General features: G+C 37.9%; 2 protein-coding genes across 2 annotated transcripts; one reads left to right on the plus strand and one right to left on the minus strand.

Moving 5' to 3' along the window:
- Nucleotides 1–2,594: 2,594 nt before the first annotated feature.
- Nucleotides 2,595–3,121, plus strand: LOC128870313 (putative nuclease HARBI1). The gene is made up of 3 exons (XM_054112921.1): nucleotides 2,595–2,736; nucleotides 2,793–2,896; nucleotides 2,969–3,121. Exons 1-3 carry the CDS (start codon nucleotides 2,595–2,597, stop codon nucleotides 3,119–3,121), a joined length of 399 nt encoding a protein of 132 aa, XP_053968896.1.
- Nucleotides 3,122–3,479: 358 nt separating this feature from the next.
- On the minus strand, nucleotides 3,480–13,975 carry LOC128870314 (uncharacterized). Its single transcript, XM_054112922.1, has 3 exons — nucleotides 13,694–13,975; nucleotides 12,086–13,631; nucleotides 3,480–4,025 (listed from the first exon to the last, which is right to left on the minus strand). Exons 2-3 carry the CDS (start codon nucleotides 13,457–13,459, stop codon nucleotides 3,480–3,482), a joined length of 1,920 nt encoding a protein of 639 aa, XP_053968897.1. The 5' UTR covers nucleotides 13,460–13,631; nucleotides 13,694–13,975.
- Between the last annotated feature and the right edge of the window lie 4,124 nt (nucleotides 13,976–18,099).

Raw genomic sequence — 18,099 nt, forward strand, 5'->3', positions numbered from 1 at the left:
GAGTTGTGGGTTGTGTTGGAAGTGATGTTGGTATAATTGCTGCCTTCTTTGCGTATGATGTGTTTTTTGGGTGACGGTCTTCGTATGTAGTGATTGCTTTTCGTCTATCCACTTTTTCTAGTGTTATGATGGCTTGTATTTCCCTTTATTTTTTATTAAAATATTTCCACTTTTTATTTTTTTACACAATTCTACCTCTCCACCGCACACTGAGTCGATAACCCTTTTTATTAGGAAGGGGGACACTTTTACTAGCGTTTCTGTGTTTTCGAATCTTGATATAACTAGGTATTTTGGTGCGTTAGTATTATTTTTCAGTGTTTTGTTTTTGTTCGTTGTGAAAACGAGCTGGTTGTTTGCTTTTCCTCGATCCGGTGGATCGTCCATTTTTCTACTTTGTTTCTGTTATCGCTTGTGTAATTGTTATTTTCCTTTGTTCCTTGTTTAGTTTTTAGTTGTTGATAGTGCAGCTGCACGTTTATTTGGGTTTGTGTTATTGTTGTTTGTTTGTTTGACAATATGGTATGCTGTTGTTCGTTCTATTGTTTTGTGGGTTTTACCTGTTTGTGGTCGCTGATTTGGTATGCTGTTATTGTTTTGCTTGTTTGTTCTTCTGTTTTGTGGGTTTTACCGGTTTGTAGTCTTTGATAGTTATTCACTGAATATATGTGCGCACTCAGATAAATCACAACCGTTCGCGTTGAGTAATAGTCGGAGACTGGAAAAAGTAGATATGATATGTTAACGTATTATAAGATGCAGAAAAAAGCAAAAAGTACCTTATAACAAAGTTCTGTCCCGAGCTACAGAAAACTTCGAAATAATTATTTTTCGTTCTCTGATAAAAGATACATAATTAATTAGTATTTTACTTTACGTATATACAGGGTGAACGATATGAAGTGTTACATATTCCATAACTTTTAATGTGAAATTAGTTTTTATTGACAAAGACAAAATTGTTCAAAAATGATTACAATTTTAACATATATTCACTTTAGCTCGATATGACCACCTTTTGCCTTGACTATAGCTTTCAAAGGGTTAAAAAATTAGTTGCATGCTGCACGAATGTGATCTTGAGGTATTTTGGTATATTTTTAGGCCTCACCTTGCTCTCCAAAATGGACCAGATGGAATAGTCCATCGGATTTGCTACAGAGAATTTCGAAATAATTATTTTTTGTTCTCTGATAAAAGGTACATAATTAATTAGTATTTTACTTTACGTATATACAGGGTGAACGATATGAAGTGTTACCTATTCAAAACACCATAACTTTTAGTGTGAAATTAGTTTTTATTGACAAAGACAAAATTGTTCAAAAATGATTACAATTTTAACATATATACACCTTTTGCCTTGACTATAGCCTTCAAACGGTCAAAAAATTAGTTGCATGCTGCGCGAATGTGATCTTGAGGTGTTTTGGCCCATTTTCGTATAATCGCTTTTTCCAGCGCATCCATACTGGCATATTTTTTAGTCCTCACTTTCCTCTCCAAAATGGGCCAGATGGAATAGTCCATCGGATTAGCGTCTGGCGAATTCGAAAGCCATTGTGTGGACGAAATGAAGTGTGGAACAAGATTTCTTAACCATTCTTGGTTCACACGAGCTTTATGAGACGGTGTCTAGTCCTGTTGGAGCGTCCATGGTCTACGACCGAAATGTTTGCGTGTCTAAGGCTCTAAAGTAGCTTCTAAAACATTTCCCCATTAATAAATCGCATTCACTTTCACACCAGGCTCGATAAAAACGATTGGGTCAGCGGTCACAGCGGCCCAAACCATTACTTGCGATGGGAAATTGCTTCGAGTGGCCATACGTAGGGTCAAATTCTCGCATGAGTATTCGGTCAAGTAAACACGATCGTTTTGAGTGTTTATAAACTGCTCAATTGGGAGATTTTTTTCATCAGAAAACACAATGTTAGGAAATTCGCCACGTACGTGCAAGCGCAACAACTCCTTTGCTCTTTCGCACTGAACTGTTTTTTTGCTGGGGTGAAAGATCGTGTGCTTTCTGGAACTTGTAAACCTTGACCTTGAGCTTATTTTTCAATATGCGTCGAATGCTGTCTTGCGATATTTTCAGGGGTGGCTTTCTGTAATTCGATAGTCGACACACGTTTGCTCGACACTTTAATTCGATATCGAATGCGCGACGATCCCATTTTGGTTCCCGTATTTCGATATTTGTACTATCGTTTTCATATTTTCGGAAGTGTTTGGAAAGTGGTTTATAGTTGTCAAAAAGTGCACGAAAGCAATAAAAATTAAAAGTAAATATGTACAATTGGCGCTATTTTTTAATATTGGAAGATTTTAATGAAGAAAACTCTTCAATAAATAGAAGGAGAATACGCGATGCGTCGATTCATTAAGTAAATATCAAAGTATTTCTTTTGCACAGCTTCCAAACAAAATACCGACTGACCAAGGAGGTTTTTATGTACGTCCTTTGTGAAATAAACCTTAGAGAAGGACTTAGGAGTACATATATACCTCCAATTTTGAGGCTAGCTGCAACGCTGGAGATATTAGCAGGTGGCGGTTACCAGTGGCAAACTGGCGGCGCACACACAGCAGCAATGGGGCATAGTACTCTGTCGAAGATATTTCGCAGCACATTATCGTCGATGGAAGAAACTCTATGCAACCAATGGATATCTTTCGAAAAAAACTTCCAGCCGTGCAAAGAGTGGTTCCATGAAAAATATAACTTTCCGGGAAGTAAGTAGTGCAATATTAACGAAATTTAAATTTTGTACTATTTTAATTCATTGCAGTTGTTGGTGCCGTAGATGGTACTCATTTAATGCTGTTGAGGCCTATTGAGAAAGAGCATTTATACTTCAACAGGAAAGGAAAGCATAGCATAAACGCGATGATTGTAAATATATACCTACACTAGCTCTTAATCCTTTTTTCTTGGAGTTATCGTACTCTACATTTTTTATTGCAGATATGTGACCATAAATTAAGGATAAAAGCTATATGTCCACAGTGCGGAGGAGCTGCGCACGATTCCTTTGTTTGGAAAGCCTCCAATGAGAGGAAGGTAATGGAGCGGCGCTATAATAATGGAGATACAAGTTCGTGGGTATTAGGTGAGTAATTAAATAGGAAAAAATTAAGATACGGGAATAAATATGTATATTTTTAGGGGATTCTGGATACCCTCTTGAGCCATGGCTTATGACCCCGTATCGATTACGCGAAAATGAGACCGACGTAGGCAAATGTATTTTCAACGACATTCATAGTAAGGCTAGAAGCATTGTCGAAAGAAGCATTGGCGTATACAAAGGTTCCTGTATTTATTGAATCAAATGTAAATACACTAACATTAATTGCATTGTTCACTTAAGGCCGCTGGAGAATATTATCGGACGATAGAAAGCCAAGGTACAACCCAACATTGGTTGCAAAAATTGCAAACGTGTGTGCCGCTCTTCACAATATTCCATATCAATTCAGCAACGAAAATCTAACTCAAAGACAAGAAAAACTGTTAGAATGTACACCATTGGACATAAACAATCGATTATCAGAGAGGAAAGCCTCAACACTTCACTTTGAAATTTTTCTTGCTTTTCAATCTCTTTTTCAATTAGTTTGATTTTGGGGTCTGAACATCTTTTCGTTTTAGCAGGTTGTACCTCGTCGATTTGCCCTTCCTCGCGTATATTAATTTTTGGAGGCTCAGACTTCCTTGATGTTTTGCCTTCGTCGTCACTAGAAGAATTATCGGCGCTCGAGATTTGGGCCAAATATTCACAAACGAAATTATCGTCTGCCTGAGGAGCCGCAGTAGAACAGCTGGGTCCGTCTGTATGGCAACCATATGATGTTGCGCCTGGTACTCCCGATATGTGCTCCCCTATTTTGGCTGCGGCAACTATTCGTTCCTCCATATGGTTCAATGAAACCGCATCATAAGGACCACCACCCGTTTTCGTCATACTTTTCATGCGCTGGGTAAGCTTGCGTTTTGCATTATATTTGTAGTCAGTCCATACCTAGGGGTATTACAAGAATGTATTACCACAAATGAAAATGTTTAAAAGTAATGGTAAGTGTTAATACAAACTTTCTGCCATGCTTTTGTTGGCTTCATGGAGGTCCGTTACTGTTTAACAATTCCGTTAGCTTATCCCATGTCTTTCTTTTTCGAACGGCCATTAGCTGCACTCTGTAAGCTATTTTTAGCTAATGAATCGTGCTTCTCCATATATTCCACCATTATCTTTACTTGAGCAGCGTTTGTTTGTTGAGACCTATGCAAACAACTACATAAAACTTAAAATTAAAAAAAAAAATTTTAATTTTTAACTTACATTTTGAAGAAATAAACAAAGAGAAAATGAAAACGAGAGCAAAAGTGATGTCGAGCTGTATCTATCGAACGTTCGATGTGACGCTACGACATTTTTTGTTAGAGAAAGCAAAAACGATACTTCGACTATCGTTTTTGCTCGATATCGAATTACAGAAAGCCACCCCAGTTCTTTGGCCATTTTTCTTCCACTTCGACATGGATTTCGTTCAAGTCAAGCCTTCACTTTCCGAACCATTTGTGGCGTTGTTGCGGTTTTTTTTTTTGGTCCACCTCCATAGCGTTTTGCAATGCTACCAGTATTCTTGTAACGTTTTATAGTGCGATACACAAACCTTTTATTCACTAAGAGGTGACTGAGCTCACGAACAATGGCTGGTTGTGATTTTCCAGCGAAATATAACGCAATCACATGTTATGTTTGAATTCCATCACAGAAAAAACAAATTCAACAAAACTGAGACGCGAATGCTTTTGATGGCTTATAAACAGTATATTGAAGTGTCATTAGAACAATTTTGAAGGCCACAGCTGCTGTGTGTCAAGTGCGCGTAGGAGCGTACAGTACGTTCACATATGCATTAATTACCAATAAATCCATAAAATTAATCTACCCGTTCACATATGGCAGATTATCTGCAAAATTGACAATCATCTGTCTATACTGTTGTGAAAGCTTTTTCTTCATAGAAATTATTTTGGTGAAACATTTCGGTATTTTTGGTTTGTTTAATTATTATTAACGATATGAAAAAAATACAAGGAGAAGAAATAACTAATTTAATTGCGCAATTGGCTGCTAATAATAAACAGTTTGAGAAAATCCGTAAACGACGTTTGTTGAGGTTTCAAAAAATAATGGTAGCAGTACGCATTCGAAATTCGATATTACATTTTAAAATAAGTAAAAAGAGGACAAAGCGTTTATGGACAAAATTTTGTTAGTATTATGTCTACAAACCTGTTTTCTTTGCCGGCATCCATTCCATTTAGTTTTTATTTTGATGTTTCTCCTTACATTTGTAATAATACTTATCTATAACACAGGGTTGTATGTCAAAAAGTATGGTTATTATCTGGGACTATTTTATAATCTCAGATTTTGTATGGGAAATCTCGCTTTTTGATTACGGATTGGGAGCTAAACACGAAAAAGTAGATATGATATGTTAAGGTATTATAAGATGCAGAAAAAAGCAAAAAGTATCTTATAACAAAGTTCTGTCCTGTTCTGTTCTGTTCTCTGATAAAAGGTACATAATTAATTAGTATTTTACTTTACGTATATACAGGGTGAACGATATGAAGTGTTACCTATTCAAAACACCATAACTTTTAGTGTGAAATTAGTTTTTATTGACAAAAACAAAATTGTTCAAAAATGATTACAATTTTAACATATATTCAATTTAGCTCGATATGACCACCTTTTGCCTTGACTATAGCTTTCAAAGGGTTAAAAAATGAGTTGCATGCTGCACGAATGTGATCTTGAGGTATTTTGGCCCATTTTCGTATAATCGCTTTTTCCAGCGCATCCATACTGGCATATTTTTTAATCCTCACTTTCCTCTCCAAAATGGATCAGATGGAATAGTCCATCGGATTTGCGTCTGGCGAATTCGAAAGCCATTGTGTGGACGAAATGAAGTGTGGAACAAGATTTTTTAACCATTCTTGGTTCACACGAGCTGTATGAGACGGTGCCTAGTCCTGCTGGAGCGTCCATGGTCTACGACCGAAATGTTTGCGTGTCCAAGGCTCTAAAGCAGCTTCTAAAACATTTCCCCAATAATAAATCGCATTCACTTTCACACCAAGCTCGATAAAAACGATTGGGTCAGCGGTCACTGCGGCCCTAACCATTACTTGCGATGGGAAATTGCTTCGAGTGGCCATACGTAGGGTCAAATTCTCGCATGAGTATTCGGTCAAGTAAACACGATCGTTTTGAGTGTTTATGAACTGCTCAATTGGGAGATTTTTTTCATCAGAAAACACAATGTTAGGAAATTCGCCGCGTTCGTGCAAGCGCAACAACTCCTTTGCTCTTTCGCAACGAACTGTTTTTTTGCTGTGGTGAAAGATTGTGTGCTTTCTGGAACTTGTAAACCTTGACCTTGAGCTTATTTTTTAATATGCGTCGAATGCTGTCTTGCGATATTTTCAGTTCTTTGGCCATTTTTCTTCCACTTCGACGTGGATTTCGTTCAAGTCGAGCCTTCACTTTCCGAACCATTTCTGGCGTTGTTGCGGTTTTTTTTTTTTTTGGTCCACCTCCATAGCGTTTTGCAATGCTACCAGTATCATTGTAACGTTTTATAGTGCGATACACAAACATTTTATTCACTGAGAGGTGACTGAGCTCACGAACAATGGCTGGTTGTGATTTTCCAGCGAAATATAACGCAATCACATGTTATGTTTGAATTCCATCACAGAAAAAATAAATTCAACAAAACTGGGACGCAAATGCGTTTGATGGCTTATAAACAGTATATTGAAGTGTCATTAGAACAATTTTGACGTTGATGTCATGAGCTGTTTTACAGATACAAGCAGTGTGAAGTTGGTAACACTTCATATCGTTCACCCTGTAGTTCTCGAATTAATAAAAAGTGCACAAATATATATGTATATAGGTGCAAAGTTAGAGACTTACTCTGAAACCAGAGTGCGGCTTATTGGGAGGTACTGTACATACATTCAGCCCTATTTTTTTGTGGAGGAGGGAAAGCATCAAAAGTCTATGGCCGAAGCCGTGGTGTGGAACTTCAACCCAACTAAACCCCCCTTCATGTCCTACGGTTTGTCTTCCCGGAACTTCACCGTTAAGTAATACGTCAGGAGGCATATTATATATATATTATATATTGTGGGTATATTATTACTCAATCGTGTGTTATTGTCAATCTGTTCTGTACATTGCGTTAAGGAGCTCTTTCTAGAGATCTACGTGAATATTCTGCGTATTGAAGGTTCTTGGTGATATTTGCGGCCTCTGCACATGTCATTTTCCAGTTTTCTTCGTATTCGCACATATGTGAGATAACATATTTCGCTCATTAATGAACCGCGGTCTTTAAAGCAACTTACGCCTCGCCGTTTCTCGTTCTTTGGGGCACTGCGAGCAGTACGGATCGTTCAAGATGGAACCTGTGAAGGTATGCTTTCAAGCAACCATATCCAGTAAGCAACTGCGTCATACAGAAATCGATTACTCCGTGTTTTCGTTCAATCCACATCGCAATGCTTGGAATCAGCTCAAAAGTCCACTTAACATTCTCGGATTGCTCCCACTGCATCTGCCATTCTTCAATTATTCGAAGCCTGTATCAACCCATACTTACTTAGGATATGTGTATTGAAATAAATGCGATAGAACTTGTTATTTTAATATGTTTTTATTCCGCGTACCACCTACACCGGTCTCTGTTTTACATCAACTAACTCTAATTACATTTCTCTCACCTACTTTCAATACTATCTCTCTACTGCTGTTCTCCACAAAGCCTTTCTTCTTTATTCTCGACGGTCTCTGCCCACTGATGTTACGTAACCTACACATCTCAACTTCGAGAAGATCGATAGACATCATTCCCGTTATTACATGGATTGCGTCATCTAAGACAGTGCGATAGGCACTGGCTACTCTCTCTATATGTTACTCGTATGTATTGGAGGTACGATGGCTTTGTGTTTGCCCAGATTGGTACTGCGTAAAGAATCACTGAGCTCGTCACTGTTAACAGGAGTTTCCGCATGCTACCGCGAGGTACTGCCAATTTTACGAATTAGTCTAGATAACGCGTTATTTATTCCTACGATTCTTTCACTGACTGGCTGTAAATGATGCTCAAATGTCTTTTACGAGTCAATGAGTACTCCCAGGTATTTGATATATGGCTGCGACCTTATGTCATGGTCGACTTCCGTAATCACTAACTCTTCACGTTCCCGTGTCGTGTTGTCAGTAATACAACTTGAATTTTTGAGCTGCCAGCTCTAACTTCACATTTCCAAGCCTTCTGATTTTTACAACTGCATCGTTGCATAACGTTTGAAGCACGTCCAGATGGTTTCCCCCTACCACCAACACAATGTTGTCCGCATACCCAATGAGATTAGCATCTTCAGGAAGCTTAAGCGTGAGGATACCGTCATACATAGAATTCCACAGTGTTGGGCCAAGCACCGAGCCTTATGGAACACTGCCAGTTACTTTATATCTCCTTATGCCGTTATCAGTATTTTAAAGCAAGAGCCTGTTATTAAAGTAGCTTGATATGATTTGTTTCAGGTATGTCGGCACCTCTCAGTGCACTCATAACAAGGTAACAAGAGTGCAGTATTTCTTCATGCCACCTTTCAATTTCCTGCCGCTAGTGGCTTGACGAGCAATACTAGTTACAGCTTCAATTGCGTCCACGGTTGAACGGCTTTTTCTAAAGCCATATGGTTTGAGGAAAGCCCTGCTGGTTTCGAGCCTACACCGCGGACGATATAACGATGCATGGTCCGGTGGCTTTCCCGATTTGAGCAGCGGCACCAACCTCTGTGTCTTCCACACTTTTGGAAAAACGCCTTCATGGAGACATGTGTTGTACAGTTTAGCAAAAACCTCTAGTGTTGATTTAATTGATGCTTTCACAGCTACATTTGGGAAGCCATCTAAGCTCGGTGCTTTGTTATCAGGACTGCGCTGTACTTTCAAAAGCACTTTTTGTGCGGTGAGTTCTGGGATGTCAACCACCATCACTCGTTTTGTCTGCCGTGGAGATGACTCCGCCCTATATGGGAATAGTCGCAAAAGGGCCGGGCACGTTGGCTCTGGTGATCTTGGATTCTTCAGGGTCCTCATAGCAAACTTTTATCCCACTCCCCAGTGGTCAACGTTTACGCTGTTGCATAATCGTTGCATTAAAACTAGCTTGTATAGCTTTTTTAAGCGTAGCTTTACTGGTTTATGTTGCGCTAATAGTACGTTGATGACTGGTGTACCGCGTAATTGGTTCAGCTTTCTGCGCACCTGGTTGCATACTCCTCTTTTATTTGCGATATGACTGTTCCACCAATACACTGCTATTTTTTGTGACACTTGCTTATGGCCGCCGTCATACCTTTTGCTTTCATTTCCTCAACGCTATCTAGAGTTGGGCAAACGTTCCTGCTCATGTTGAAAACTTCGGGATCAAAATATTGCCCCTCTATTATTTTTGATGTGCTCTTTTTAAGCGAAAATCACTCTTTTTTACGCCCGTTGTTATATCGATGGTTATTGTCTTATGGTTGTGATACATTCAGCCTTTGGATGAAACCGAAAGTTCCGAACATTTAATGATGAAGAAATCACTGAAACTTCTTTGAGCTGTGTTCACCTACAGTATTGTTCATAACAACAGAGATCAAAACCTCAAATTTTTAAACTAAAATTTTCCAATCAATGTGCACTTTGTATTTCTAAAATTTATTACATACTTTTCCCCTTGAACATTAAAATTCACATATCGAATAATAATGTTGAAATATGATACTTTGAATATCAACCCTACAAATGTAACAATGCGTATGTCAGTTAATCACATCTCTGGTAAATATGTCATGACTATTTTGATTATTCGAAATTAAACGTTGAGTATCACACATCGTGTTTTTTATTCGTCTTCGGAAAACTCAATTTAATTTATCACGTTATGGGACCAGATCGCGCGTGTTCAATTTAGAGTGAAGTTGAAGATTTATTTCGGCATGAGTTCCATGTACCAAATCGAGAAGCTGGACGAAAAGAATTATGATTCTTGAAGCGTTCAGATGCGTAGCGTGTTGGTGCATTCGGAATTATGGAAATATACGTCTGGGGAATGCAAGAGAGAGGATATAGCAGATGAAGGCGAAGTGGCGCAGTGGATTGCTCGCGATGAGAAGGCTTTGGCCATGATTAACTTAAGTGTAAGGCCAACGCAACTGAATCACTTGCGGCATTGCAAAACATCGACGGAAGCGTGGAAAAAACTGAAGGAGGTTTATCAACCAAGTGGTCCGGTAAGAAAAGTTTCGCTTTACAAAAAGTTGTTGAGCCTAAGAATGACAGAGGGCGAAAACGTTGCGACGTACTTAAATGTGTTTACGACAATAATGGACAAATTAGCTGAGGTGGGCTTAGAGCTAAATCAAGAGTTAGTTGCCATCATATTATTGTCTAGTCTTCCAAAAGAATTCGAGAATTTCGTAATAGCGATGGAGACTAGGGACAATCTTCCAGCGGTTGACGTGTTGAAATTGAAAGTTCTAGAAGAAGGTGAGCGTCGTGGTAACGTGAATGAGCATGCATCAAACGAAATTAACATACAGCAAGCATTTGCAGCGAAGTCGACGCAGGGTAGCGACAGAGAAAAGAAAAACGGTAATTTCAAAAATGTTACATGCTATCGCTGTGGGCAGAAGGGTCACATAAAAAGCAATTGTCCGAAATCAAACAAGTTCGTGAATTCAACGAAAGAAGATTCAGCAAAGAAGCGTCAACAACAATGTTCGTTCACTGCTTTAGGTGCAACAGACTTCGACACGTTCGGCAGAGGAAAATGGTGCATAGACAGTGGTGCGACTGCGCATATGTGCTGTGACCGTACGTTGTTTTCGAACTTCGCGAATCATACAGAATCGATCGCATTGGCAGGTGACAACCAGTGTTGCCACTCACTACATTTTCTTCGTAGCAAAATATGTATCCAATCTGGCTGTAATGTAGCCAAAAAAAACCGGCAATAATAATTGATTATAGCTACGTATTTGGTAGAATTTACTTTTTTTATCAAAAATTTAAATCGTTAAATAAAATAGCTATATATATATTTTTTTCATTGTTTTTATTATAAATTTATTACCAATATTCAAATAAAAGCATTTAAAATAACTTTTTAACATAAAAAAACAATTATTGTTTTAAACAATAAAAAAAAACAAATATTGCTTTAAACAATACGAAAGTACTTAAAGAATGTTTTTACAGAAAAAATAATTCAAGTTTTTATAAAATATTTCACAACCAAATTAAAAATTCAGTCCATTTTTAAAGAAAAGTCTTTTAGCCGACCATACACAATTTTTTTTTATTAGTTCTTTACAAGTCAAAATGTGATGTATGGTTTTTATTTCCAATTTATTTTTTGTATTCGTTTTTATTAATTTTAATGATGAAAATTTTCTTTCTGCGACTGCAGGACTATGAGGCAAGGATAATAAGGTAAATATAAAACTAGTAAGGTTTAAACATAAAAATACCAATTATTGTTTTAAACAATAAAAAAAACAAATATTGTTTTAAACAATACAAAAGTACTTAAAGAATGTTTTTAACAGAAAAAATAATTCAGGTTTTTATAAAATATTTCACAACCACTTTAAAAATTCAGTCCATTTTTAAAGAAAAGTCTTTTTTAGCCGACCATACACAATTTTTTTTAATTAGTTCTTTACAAGTCAAAATGTGATGTATGGTTTTTATTTCCAATTTATTGCTTGTATTCGTTTTTAATATATTAATTTTAATGATGAAAATTTTCTTTCTGCGACTGCAGAACTATGAGGCAAGGATAATAAGGTATATATAAAACTAGTAAGGTCTGGGAACATTAGCTCGCCCAGTCCATTTTTTATGTTAGATACTTTTTGCCAAAAGGAATCAATATCGATATCACTTTTTAAATTGTGATCACTTAATTTTAATAAAGTCCATTGGCTAACAATTTTATCACAGTCAGTATTACATAAGTATTCAAATTGCAAAATTAAATCTAAAATAGAATTGTCATTGTTTGATAGAAACTCGATAGGGGTTATTATTTTTAAAATTTCCAAGTCCTTTCTCATGAAATCAAATCTTAATTTGATTTGATCTAAAAGTGCAATGTAAAATTTTAAAATTTCTCCTTTTATGTCACTTACTTCTTCTAGTGTTGCCTTTGTTTTTAGTAGAAAAAATTCTGCTTTTGTACCAATGAAAATTTTTGATGTTTGATTATAATTATGAATGTTTTTGTAGTCAATATCGACGTGCAATTGTATGTCCTTTTTAATAAAATTGCTCAAAATTAAAAGGTAATGTGATTTAATATTTGAGTAAAGATATGGCAAACGACTTTGTTCCAACTGAAACTCTTTATTCAAATTGTTTATTAGAGGCAACACGTACGAAAGAAATAAGAAATAAACTTTTATTTCGTTGTTCATTTTTTCAGCCAATTGAACAGATCGAACTGCATTTACTTCTAATTTACAATTAATAAAAAAAAGTTTTAAGGCGTCCCATTGTTCAATTAAACGGGAGACAACTCCTTCTAAGGACAACCATCTAGTGTAGGATATACCTAAAATTTTATGTGGTTTTACAGAGCAATTGTCCTGAAACTCTGCAAAATCGTGCACTCGCTTAGGGCTGTGCGAAAAAAAACTATATATATTTCGACATAACCAAACAACGTCTCCGGGTAGTTTTTTACAGGCATAACTTACGCATAAGTGCAAAGAATGGCAAGTGCACTTCAAATAAAAAATATTTGTTTCTGCCTCCAACAAAGCTTTTACACCTGATAAATGTCCAGCCATTACATTGGCACCATCCGTAGCCAAACCAATGATGTTTTTAAGCGGAATATTGTTGTTATGGAAGAAATTTTTTAAAACTTCAAACACTGATGATGCATCACATTTTGGTAATTCTATGAGTGCTAGGAAGCGATCGCGTACGATAAAGCTTGCGACGTATCTTACAACTAGCACTAAGCACTTTTTAGTTGAAACATCTGTGGTTTCGTCGATGGTGATCGAAAACTTACATGATTTTAACTTCGAAATGAGGTCCTTAGTTGTTGCATTTGAAATGTCGTCTGTAATTTTCGTCGCTTTCGTTCTGGCGCATTTTAAACGTTTTGCCACTTCTGAATCAGGGCAACATTCAGTTAAAAGATCAGGAAAGACATCCATTAGTAGGAAAGGTAAGTTGTGTGCTATTAAAAACATATCAATCGTGAGTTCTGCGTTTTTCATCATTTTGCTCATCTGTTCTGTCTCCGCATCTAAAAATGAGTCCATCGATATTTGGCTTCTTCTGGATTCCATGTTTTGCAAATGTGTAGAACAATTTGCGTGTCTATTCAGGTGTGACAAAATATTGACAGCACTTTTATTGCACGCTTTGCAAAAAGCCGTGCCGCTTTTGTTTTGCAGCCATGGAAATTTTTTCAGCCACTCTACTCTGAACTTCCTGTTCCTTTTCAATGTTTCTGTTTCACTGCACCAAAATAATGAAATATCAAACACATTTCAGACATTGGCAAAAGCAGAAGTACTTACTTCTCATAAATATTTTCTTCCACTTCAATTTCTTCCTCCACATCAATTTCTTCCTCCACTCCAATTTCTTCCTCCACGGCTGCTCTCGGTTTCTTAACCACGAATCTAAAATGAAATTATATAAGTCTGTTGATTTAATATTACAATTATATAAACTTACTTATCCATTTCACTTTAAAATCGGTTACCACGCACTTCCACCTTCACATAACTTCTAATTTTGACATGTGCATGGCATAACTGCGCGCGAACAATGTCAAGTAAGGGAAATTGCGCAAGAGTGATAGCTATACATATACAAAGTGTCAATTGGTTTATATATGCACTAAAGGTATGAACACAATCTTATTTCTATGCTTTTATATATCATATAAAGTGTTAGTTTTCTAATTTTTTATTATTGAAAAAAAAAAATGAAACTATAAAAATGTAGCCATTTAAGAAGCATTGTAGCATTGTAGCTTTCAATTTTAAATGTAGCAAATTGGCTACAATTGTAGCCAAACGGCAACGCTGGTGACAACAGCATTCGTGCCGAGGGTAAAGGCGATGTTAAAATACAAACTGGCATGTGTGATTTGACATTGAACGATGTTTTGTACGTTCCTTGTATGAGAGGCAATTTTATATCAGTTGGCCGTGCCGTCGAAATGGGTTGCGAAGTAAGCTTCAACAAAAAATATGCAACGGTGAAAAAGAACGGTGATGATATTTTACGACTCAAACAAAGCAACAACTTGTTCATGTTTGAAGATAAGCGTAGCAGTTGTTTTGGTGCCATGCAAAAGCAAGCAATCATATGGCATAATAGGTATGGGCACTTGAATTATACCAGCTTGAACGAACTTGCACACAAATCTTTAGTTCATGGGATGGAAAAAATAAGTTTCTCGGAAAAGCCAGTATGTAGGACATGTATGTTATGCAAAATTCATACACAACCGTTTCCAAATACAAATGAGCATAGATCAAAGTATTTGCTAGATTTGGTGCATACGGATGTATGTGGGCCTTTTGATACACCATCGCTAGGTGGATCAAAATATTTTTTGACATTCATAGACGATATGTCAAGAAGGATATTTGTCTATTTCATAAAATCAAAAGCTGAGGTGTTCAACAAATTTGTCGCATTTTGTACTAAGGTTGAGCGACAAACAGGAAATCGTATTAAAGCGGTAAGAAGCGACAACGGCGGTGAATATATAAATAAACAGTTGAATGATTTTTTCGAGAGTCGAGGCATTATACGTCAGTTGTCAGTTCCCTACACTCCGCAGCAAAACGGGGTAGCGGAAAGGGCCAACCGCACGTTGGTTGAAATGTCCAGAAGTTTGCTGGTGCATTCGGGTATGCCCGATTCGTTGTGGGCAGAAGCGGTAGCGACGGCAGCGTATTTGCGCAATCGTGCGCCGACCAGAGCGCTCAGCAATGAAACGCCTTATGAGGCGTGGTATGGCAAGAAACCATCAGTGCAGCACTTAAGAGTATTTGGTTCTGTGGCAGTGGCATTGGACAAAACGCATCATAAGAAATTCCAACAAAAAGGTAAGCAGTATGTAATTGTTGGATATTCTCTGGTGTCAAAAGCATATAGGCTATATGATGCAGAAATGCGGCAAGTAGTCGAAAAGCGGGATGTGTTATTTGATGAATCCAATAGCGTTGGAATGTGTAATGATGAACAAATTACATTTGATCTGGTAGATACGAATTCAATTCAAGTTAGCACTGATACAGCTGGCCGTGTAGATGACGATATCATTAATTGCGATGGCGATGGTAATGTAAGCGACGAGTATGTAAGTGCTGAAGAAGATGTTGAACGCATTGGACGTGGTAGGCCTAAGCTTTTGCGAAATGGCCAAAGAGGGCGGCCACGAAAAATATTTAATGTTTTAAGTGCTATGAGTACAAGAGATGTGTATGTGCCTCAAACATACGAAGACGCAATTGATAGCAATGAAGCAGATTTATGGAAAACAGCTGTGAAACACGAGTTTGACTCTTTAGTCACAAACAATACGTGGTCTGTGGTCGATTTACCGAAAGATCAATCAGTAATTGGCTGCAAGTGGGTATATACGTTGAAGCGCAATGAACGCGGCGAAATAGAGCGGTACAAGGCACGTTTGGTGGCCAAGGGTTGTTCACAGAAATATGGCGTTAACTATTTAGACACTTTTTCGCCAGTGTGTCGATTCGAAACTATACGGCTGATACTGGCATTAGCAGCAGAGTTAAAATTACATTTACATCAAATGGATGTATGCACAGCATATTTAAACAGCGAACTTAAAGAAGTAGTGTACATGAAACAGCCACAAGGTTTCACTGAAAATGATAAACCCACAAAAGTTTTAAGGTTGAACAAGGCCATATACGGATTGAAGCAGTCTGGAAGAGCTTGGAATTTTAAGCTAGACGAAGCGCTAAAAGGTCTAGGTTTTACTCAGTGTGAGAGTGAACCTTGTTTGTATAAACAGGATGTAAAAGGTAACCTATTTTTAATCCTTGTTTATGTTGATGATCTACTTTTAGCATGCCAGTCAAAGAGCGTCATGACTAAGGTTAAAGAACAAATATGTAAGACATTTGAGTGTATTGACAAGGGTCCTCTGCGTTTATTTCTGGGCATGCAAATCGATCGCGAAGGTGAACTAGGCGATATTACCCTTGGGCAATCACAATATATTAAAGAATTGTTGACACAACATGGTATTGAGGCATGTAGACCAGCATCAACACCATTGGATGCAGGTTTTCAGGTGGCATGCAATAACGAACAATGCGAGAAAGTTGATCAGATTTCTTATCAATCTACGATTGGTGCCTTGATGTGGTTAGCGATATCAACAAGACCTGACATATTTCATTCGGTAGCAAAGCTAGCACAACGAAACAAGGACCCACACCACGAACATTCGGCAGGAATTAAGCATATATTAAGGTACCTCGCATCGACCATAAACACAAAGCTTCGATATAAGGCAAGTGGTCAAGCATTAATAGGTTACGCCGATGCAGATTGGGGCGGTAACAGAATTGACAGACGTTCATACACGGGCTATGTATTCTTCTTGGCAGGAGGGGCAATTTCGTGTAAATCAGAAAAACAAAATTGTGTAGCGTTAAGCAGCACAGAGGCTGAATACATGGCAATGTCATCGGCAACAAAAGAAGCATTACATCTAAGGCGAGTTATAATCGAAATTGGGTGTGGTGATGGTCGAACTCCAACGATATTGTACGGAGACAATATAAGTGCACAAAATTTGGCAAAGAACCCTGTGCATCATGCAAGGACGAAGCACATAGATATAAGATATCATTTTGTCAGAGAGATTGTTCAAAAGGGTGACATAAAGTTAGAGTATGTATCAACAGATAGTATGATAGCCGATATTTTAACAAAAAATTTGTCAAAAAAGAAACATACAGATTTAATGAAATTGTTAAGTTTAGAATAATGACATTGGCATTGAGAAGGGCTGTTGAAATATGATACTTTGAATATCAACCCTACAAATGTAACAATGCGTATGTCAGTTAATCTTCTCTTCTTCTTAATTGGCGCTATAACCGCTTACGCGATTTTGGCCGAGTTTAGCAAAGCGCGCCAGTCGTTTCTTTCTCGTGCTAACCGGCGCCAGTTGGACACACCAAGTGAAGCCAAGTCCTTCCCCACCTGATCTTTCCAACGCAGAGGAGGCCGCCCCCTTCCTCTGCTACCACCAGCTGGTACCGCATCGAATACTTTTAAAGCCGGAGCGTTTGTATCCATTCGGACGACATGACCCAGCCAACGTAGCCGCTGGATCTTTATTCGCTGCGCTATGTCTATGTCGTCGTAAAGCTCATACAGCTCATCGTTCCATCGTCTGCGATATTCGCCATTGCCAACGTGCAAAGGTCCAAAAATCTTACGCAGAATCTTTCTCTCGAACTCTCCAAGCGTCGCTTCATCGGATGTTGTCATCGTCCAAGCTTCTGCGCCATACGTTAGGACGGGCATGATGAGAGTCTTGTAGAGTGTGAGTTTTGTTCGTCGAGAAAGGACTTTACTGCTCAGTTGCCTACTTAGTCCAAAGTAGCACTTGTTGGCAAGAGAGATTCTACGTTGGATTTCAAGGCTGACATTGTTATCGGTGTTAATGCTGGTTCCTAAATAGACGAAGTCTTTTACAACCTCGAAATTATAACTGTCTACAGTGACGTGGGTGCCGATACGCGAGTGCGCCGACTGTTTGTTTGAAGACAGGAGGTACTTCGTTTTGTCCTCGTTCACCACCAAACCCATTCGCTTTGCCTCTTTGTCCAGTTTGGAGAAGGCAGAACTAACAGCGCGGTTGTTAAGGCCGATGATGTCAATATCATCGGCATACGCCAACAATTGTATGCTCTTA

The sequence above is a fragment of the Anastrepha ludens genome, chromosome X (genome assembly GCF_028408465.1).
Source record: "Anastrepha ludens isolate Willacy chromosome X, idAnaLude1.1, whole genome shotgun sequence".
NCBI classification, from domain to species: domain Eukaryota; kingdom Metazoa; phylum Arthropoda; class Insecta; order Diptera; family Tephritidae; genus Anastrepha; species Anastrepha ludens.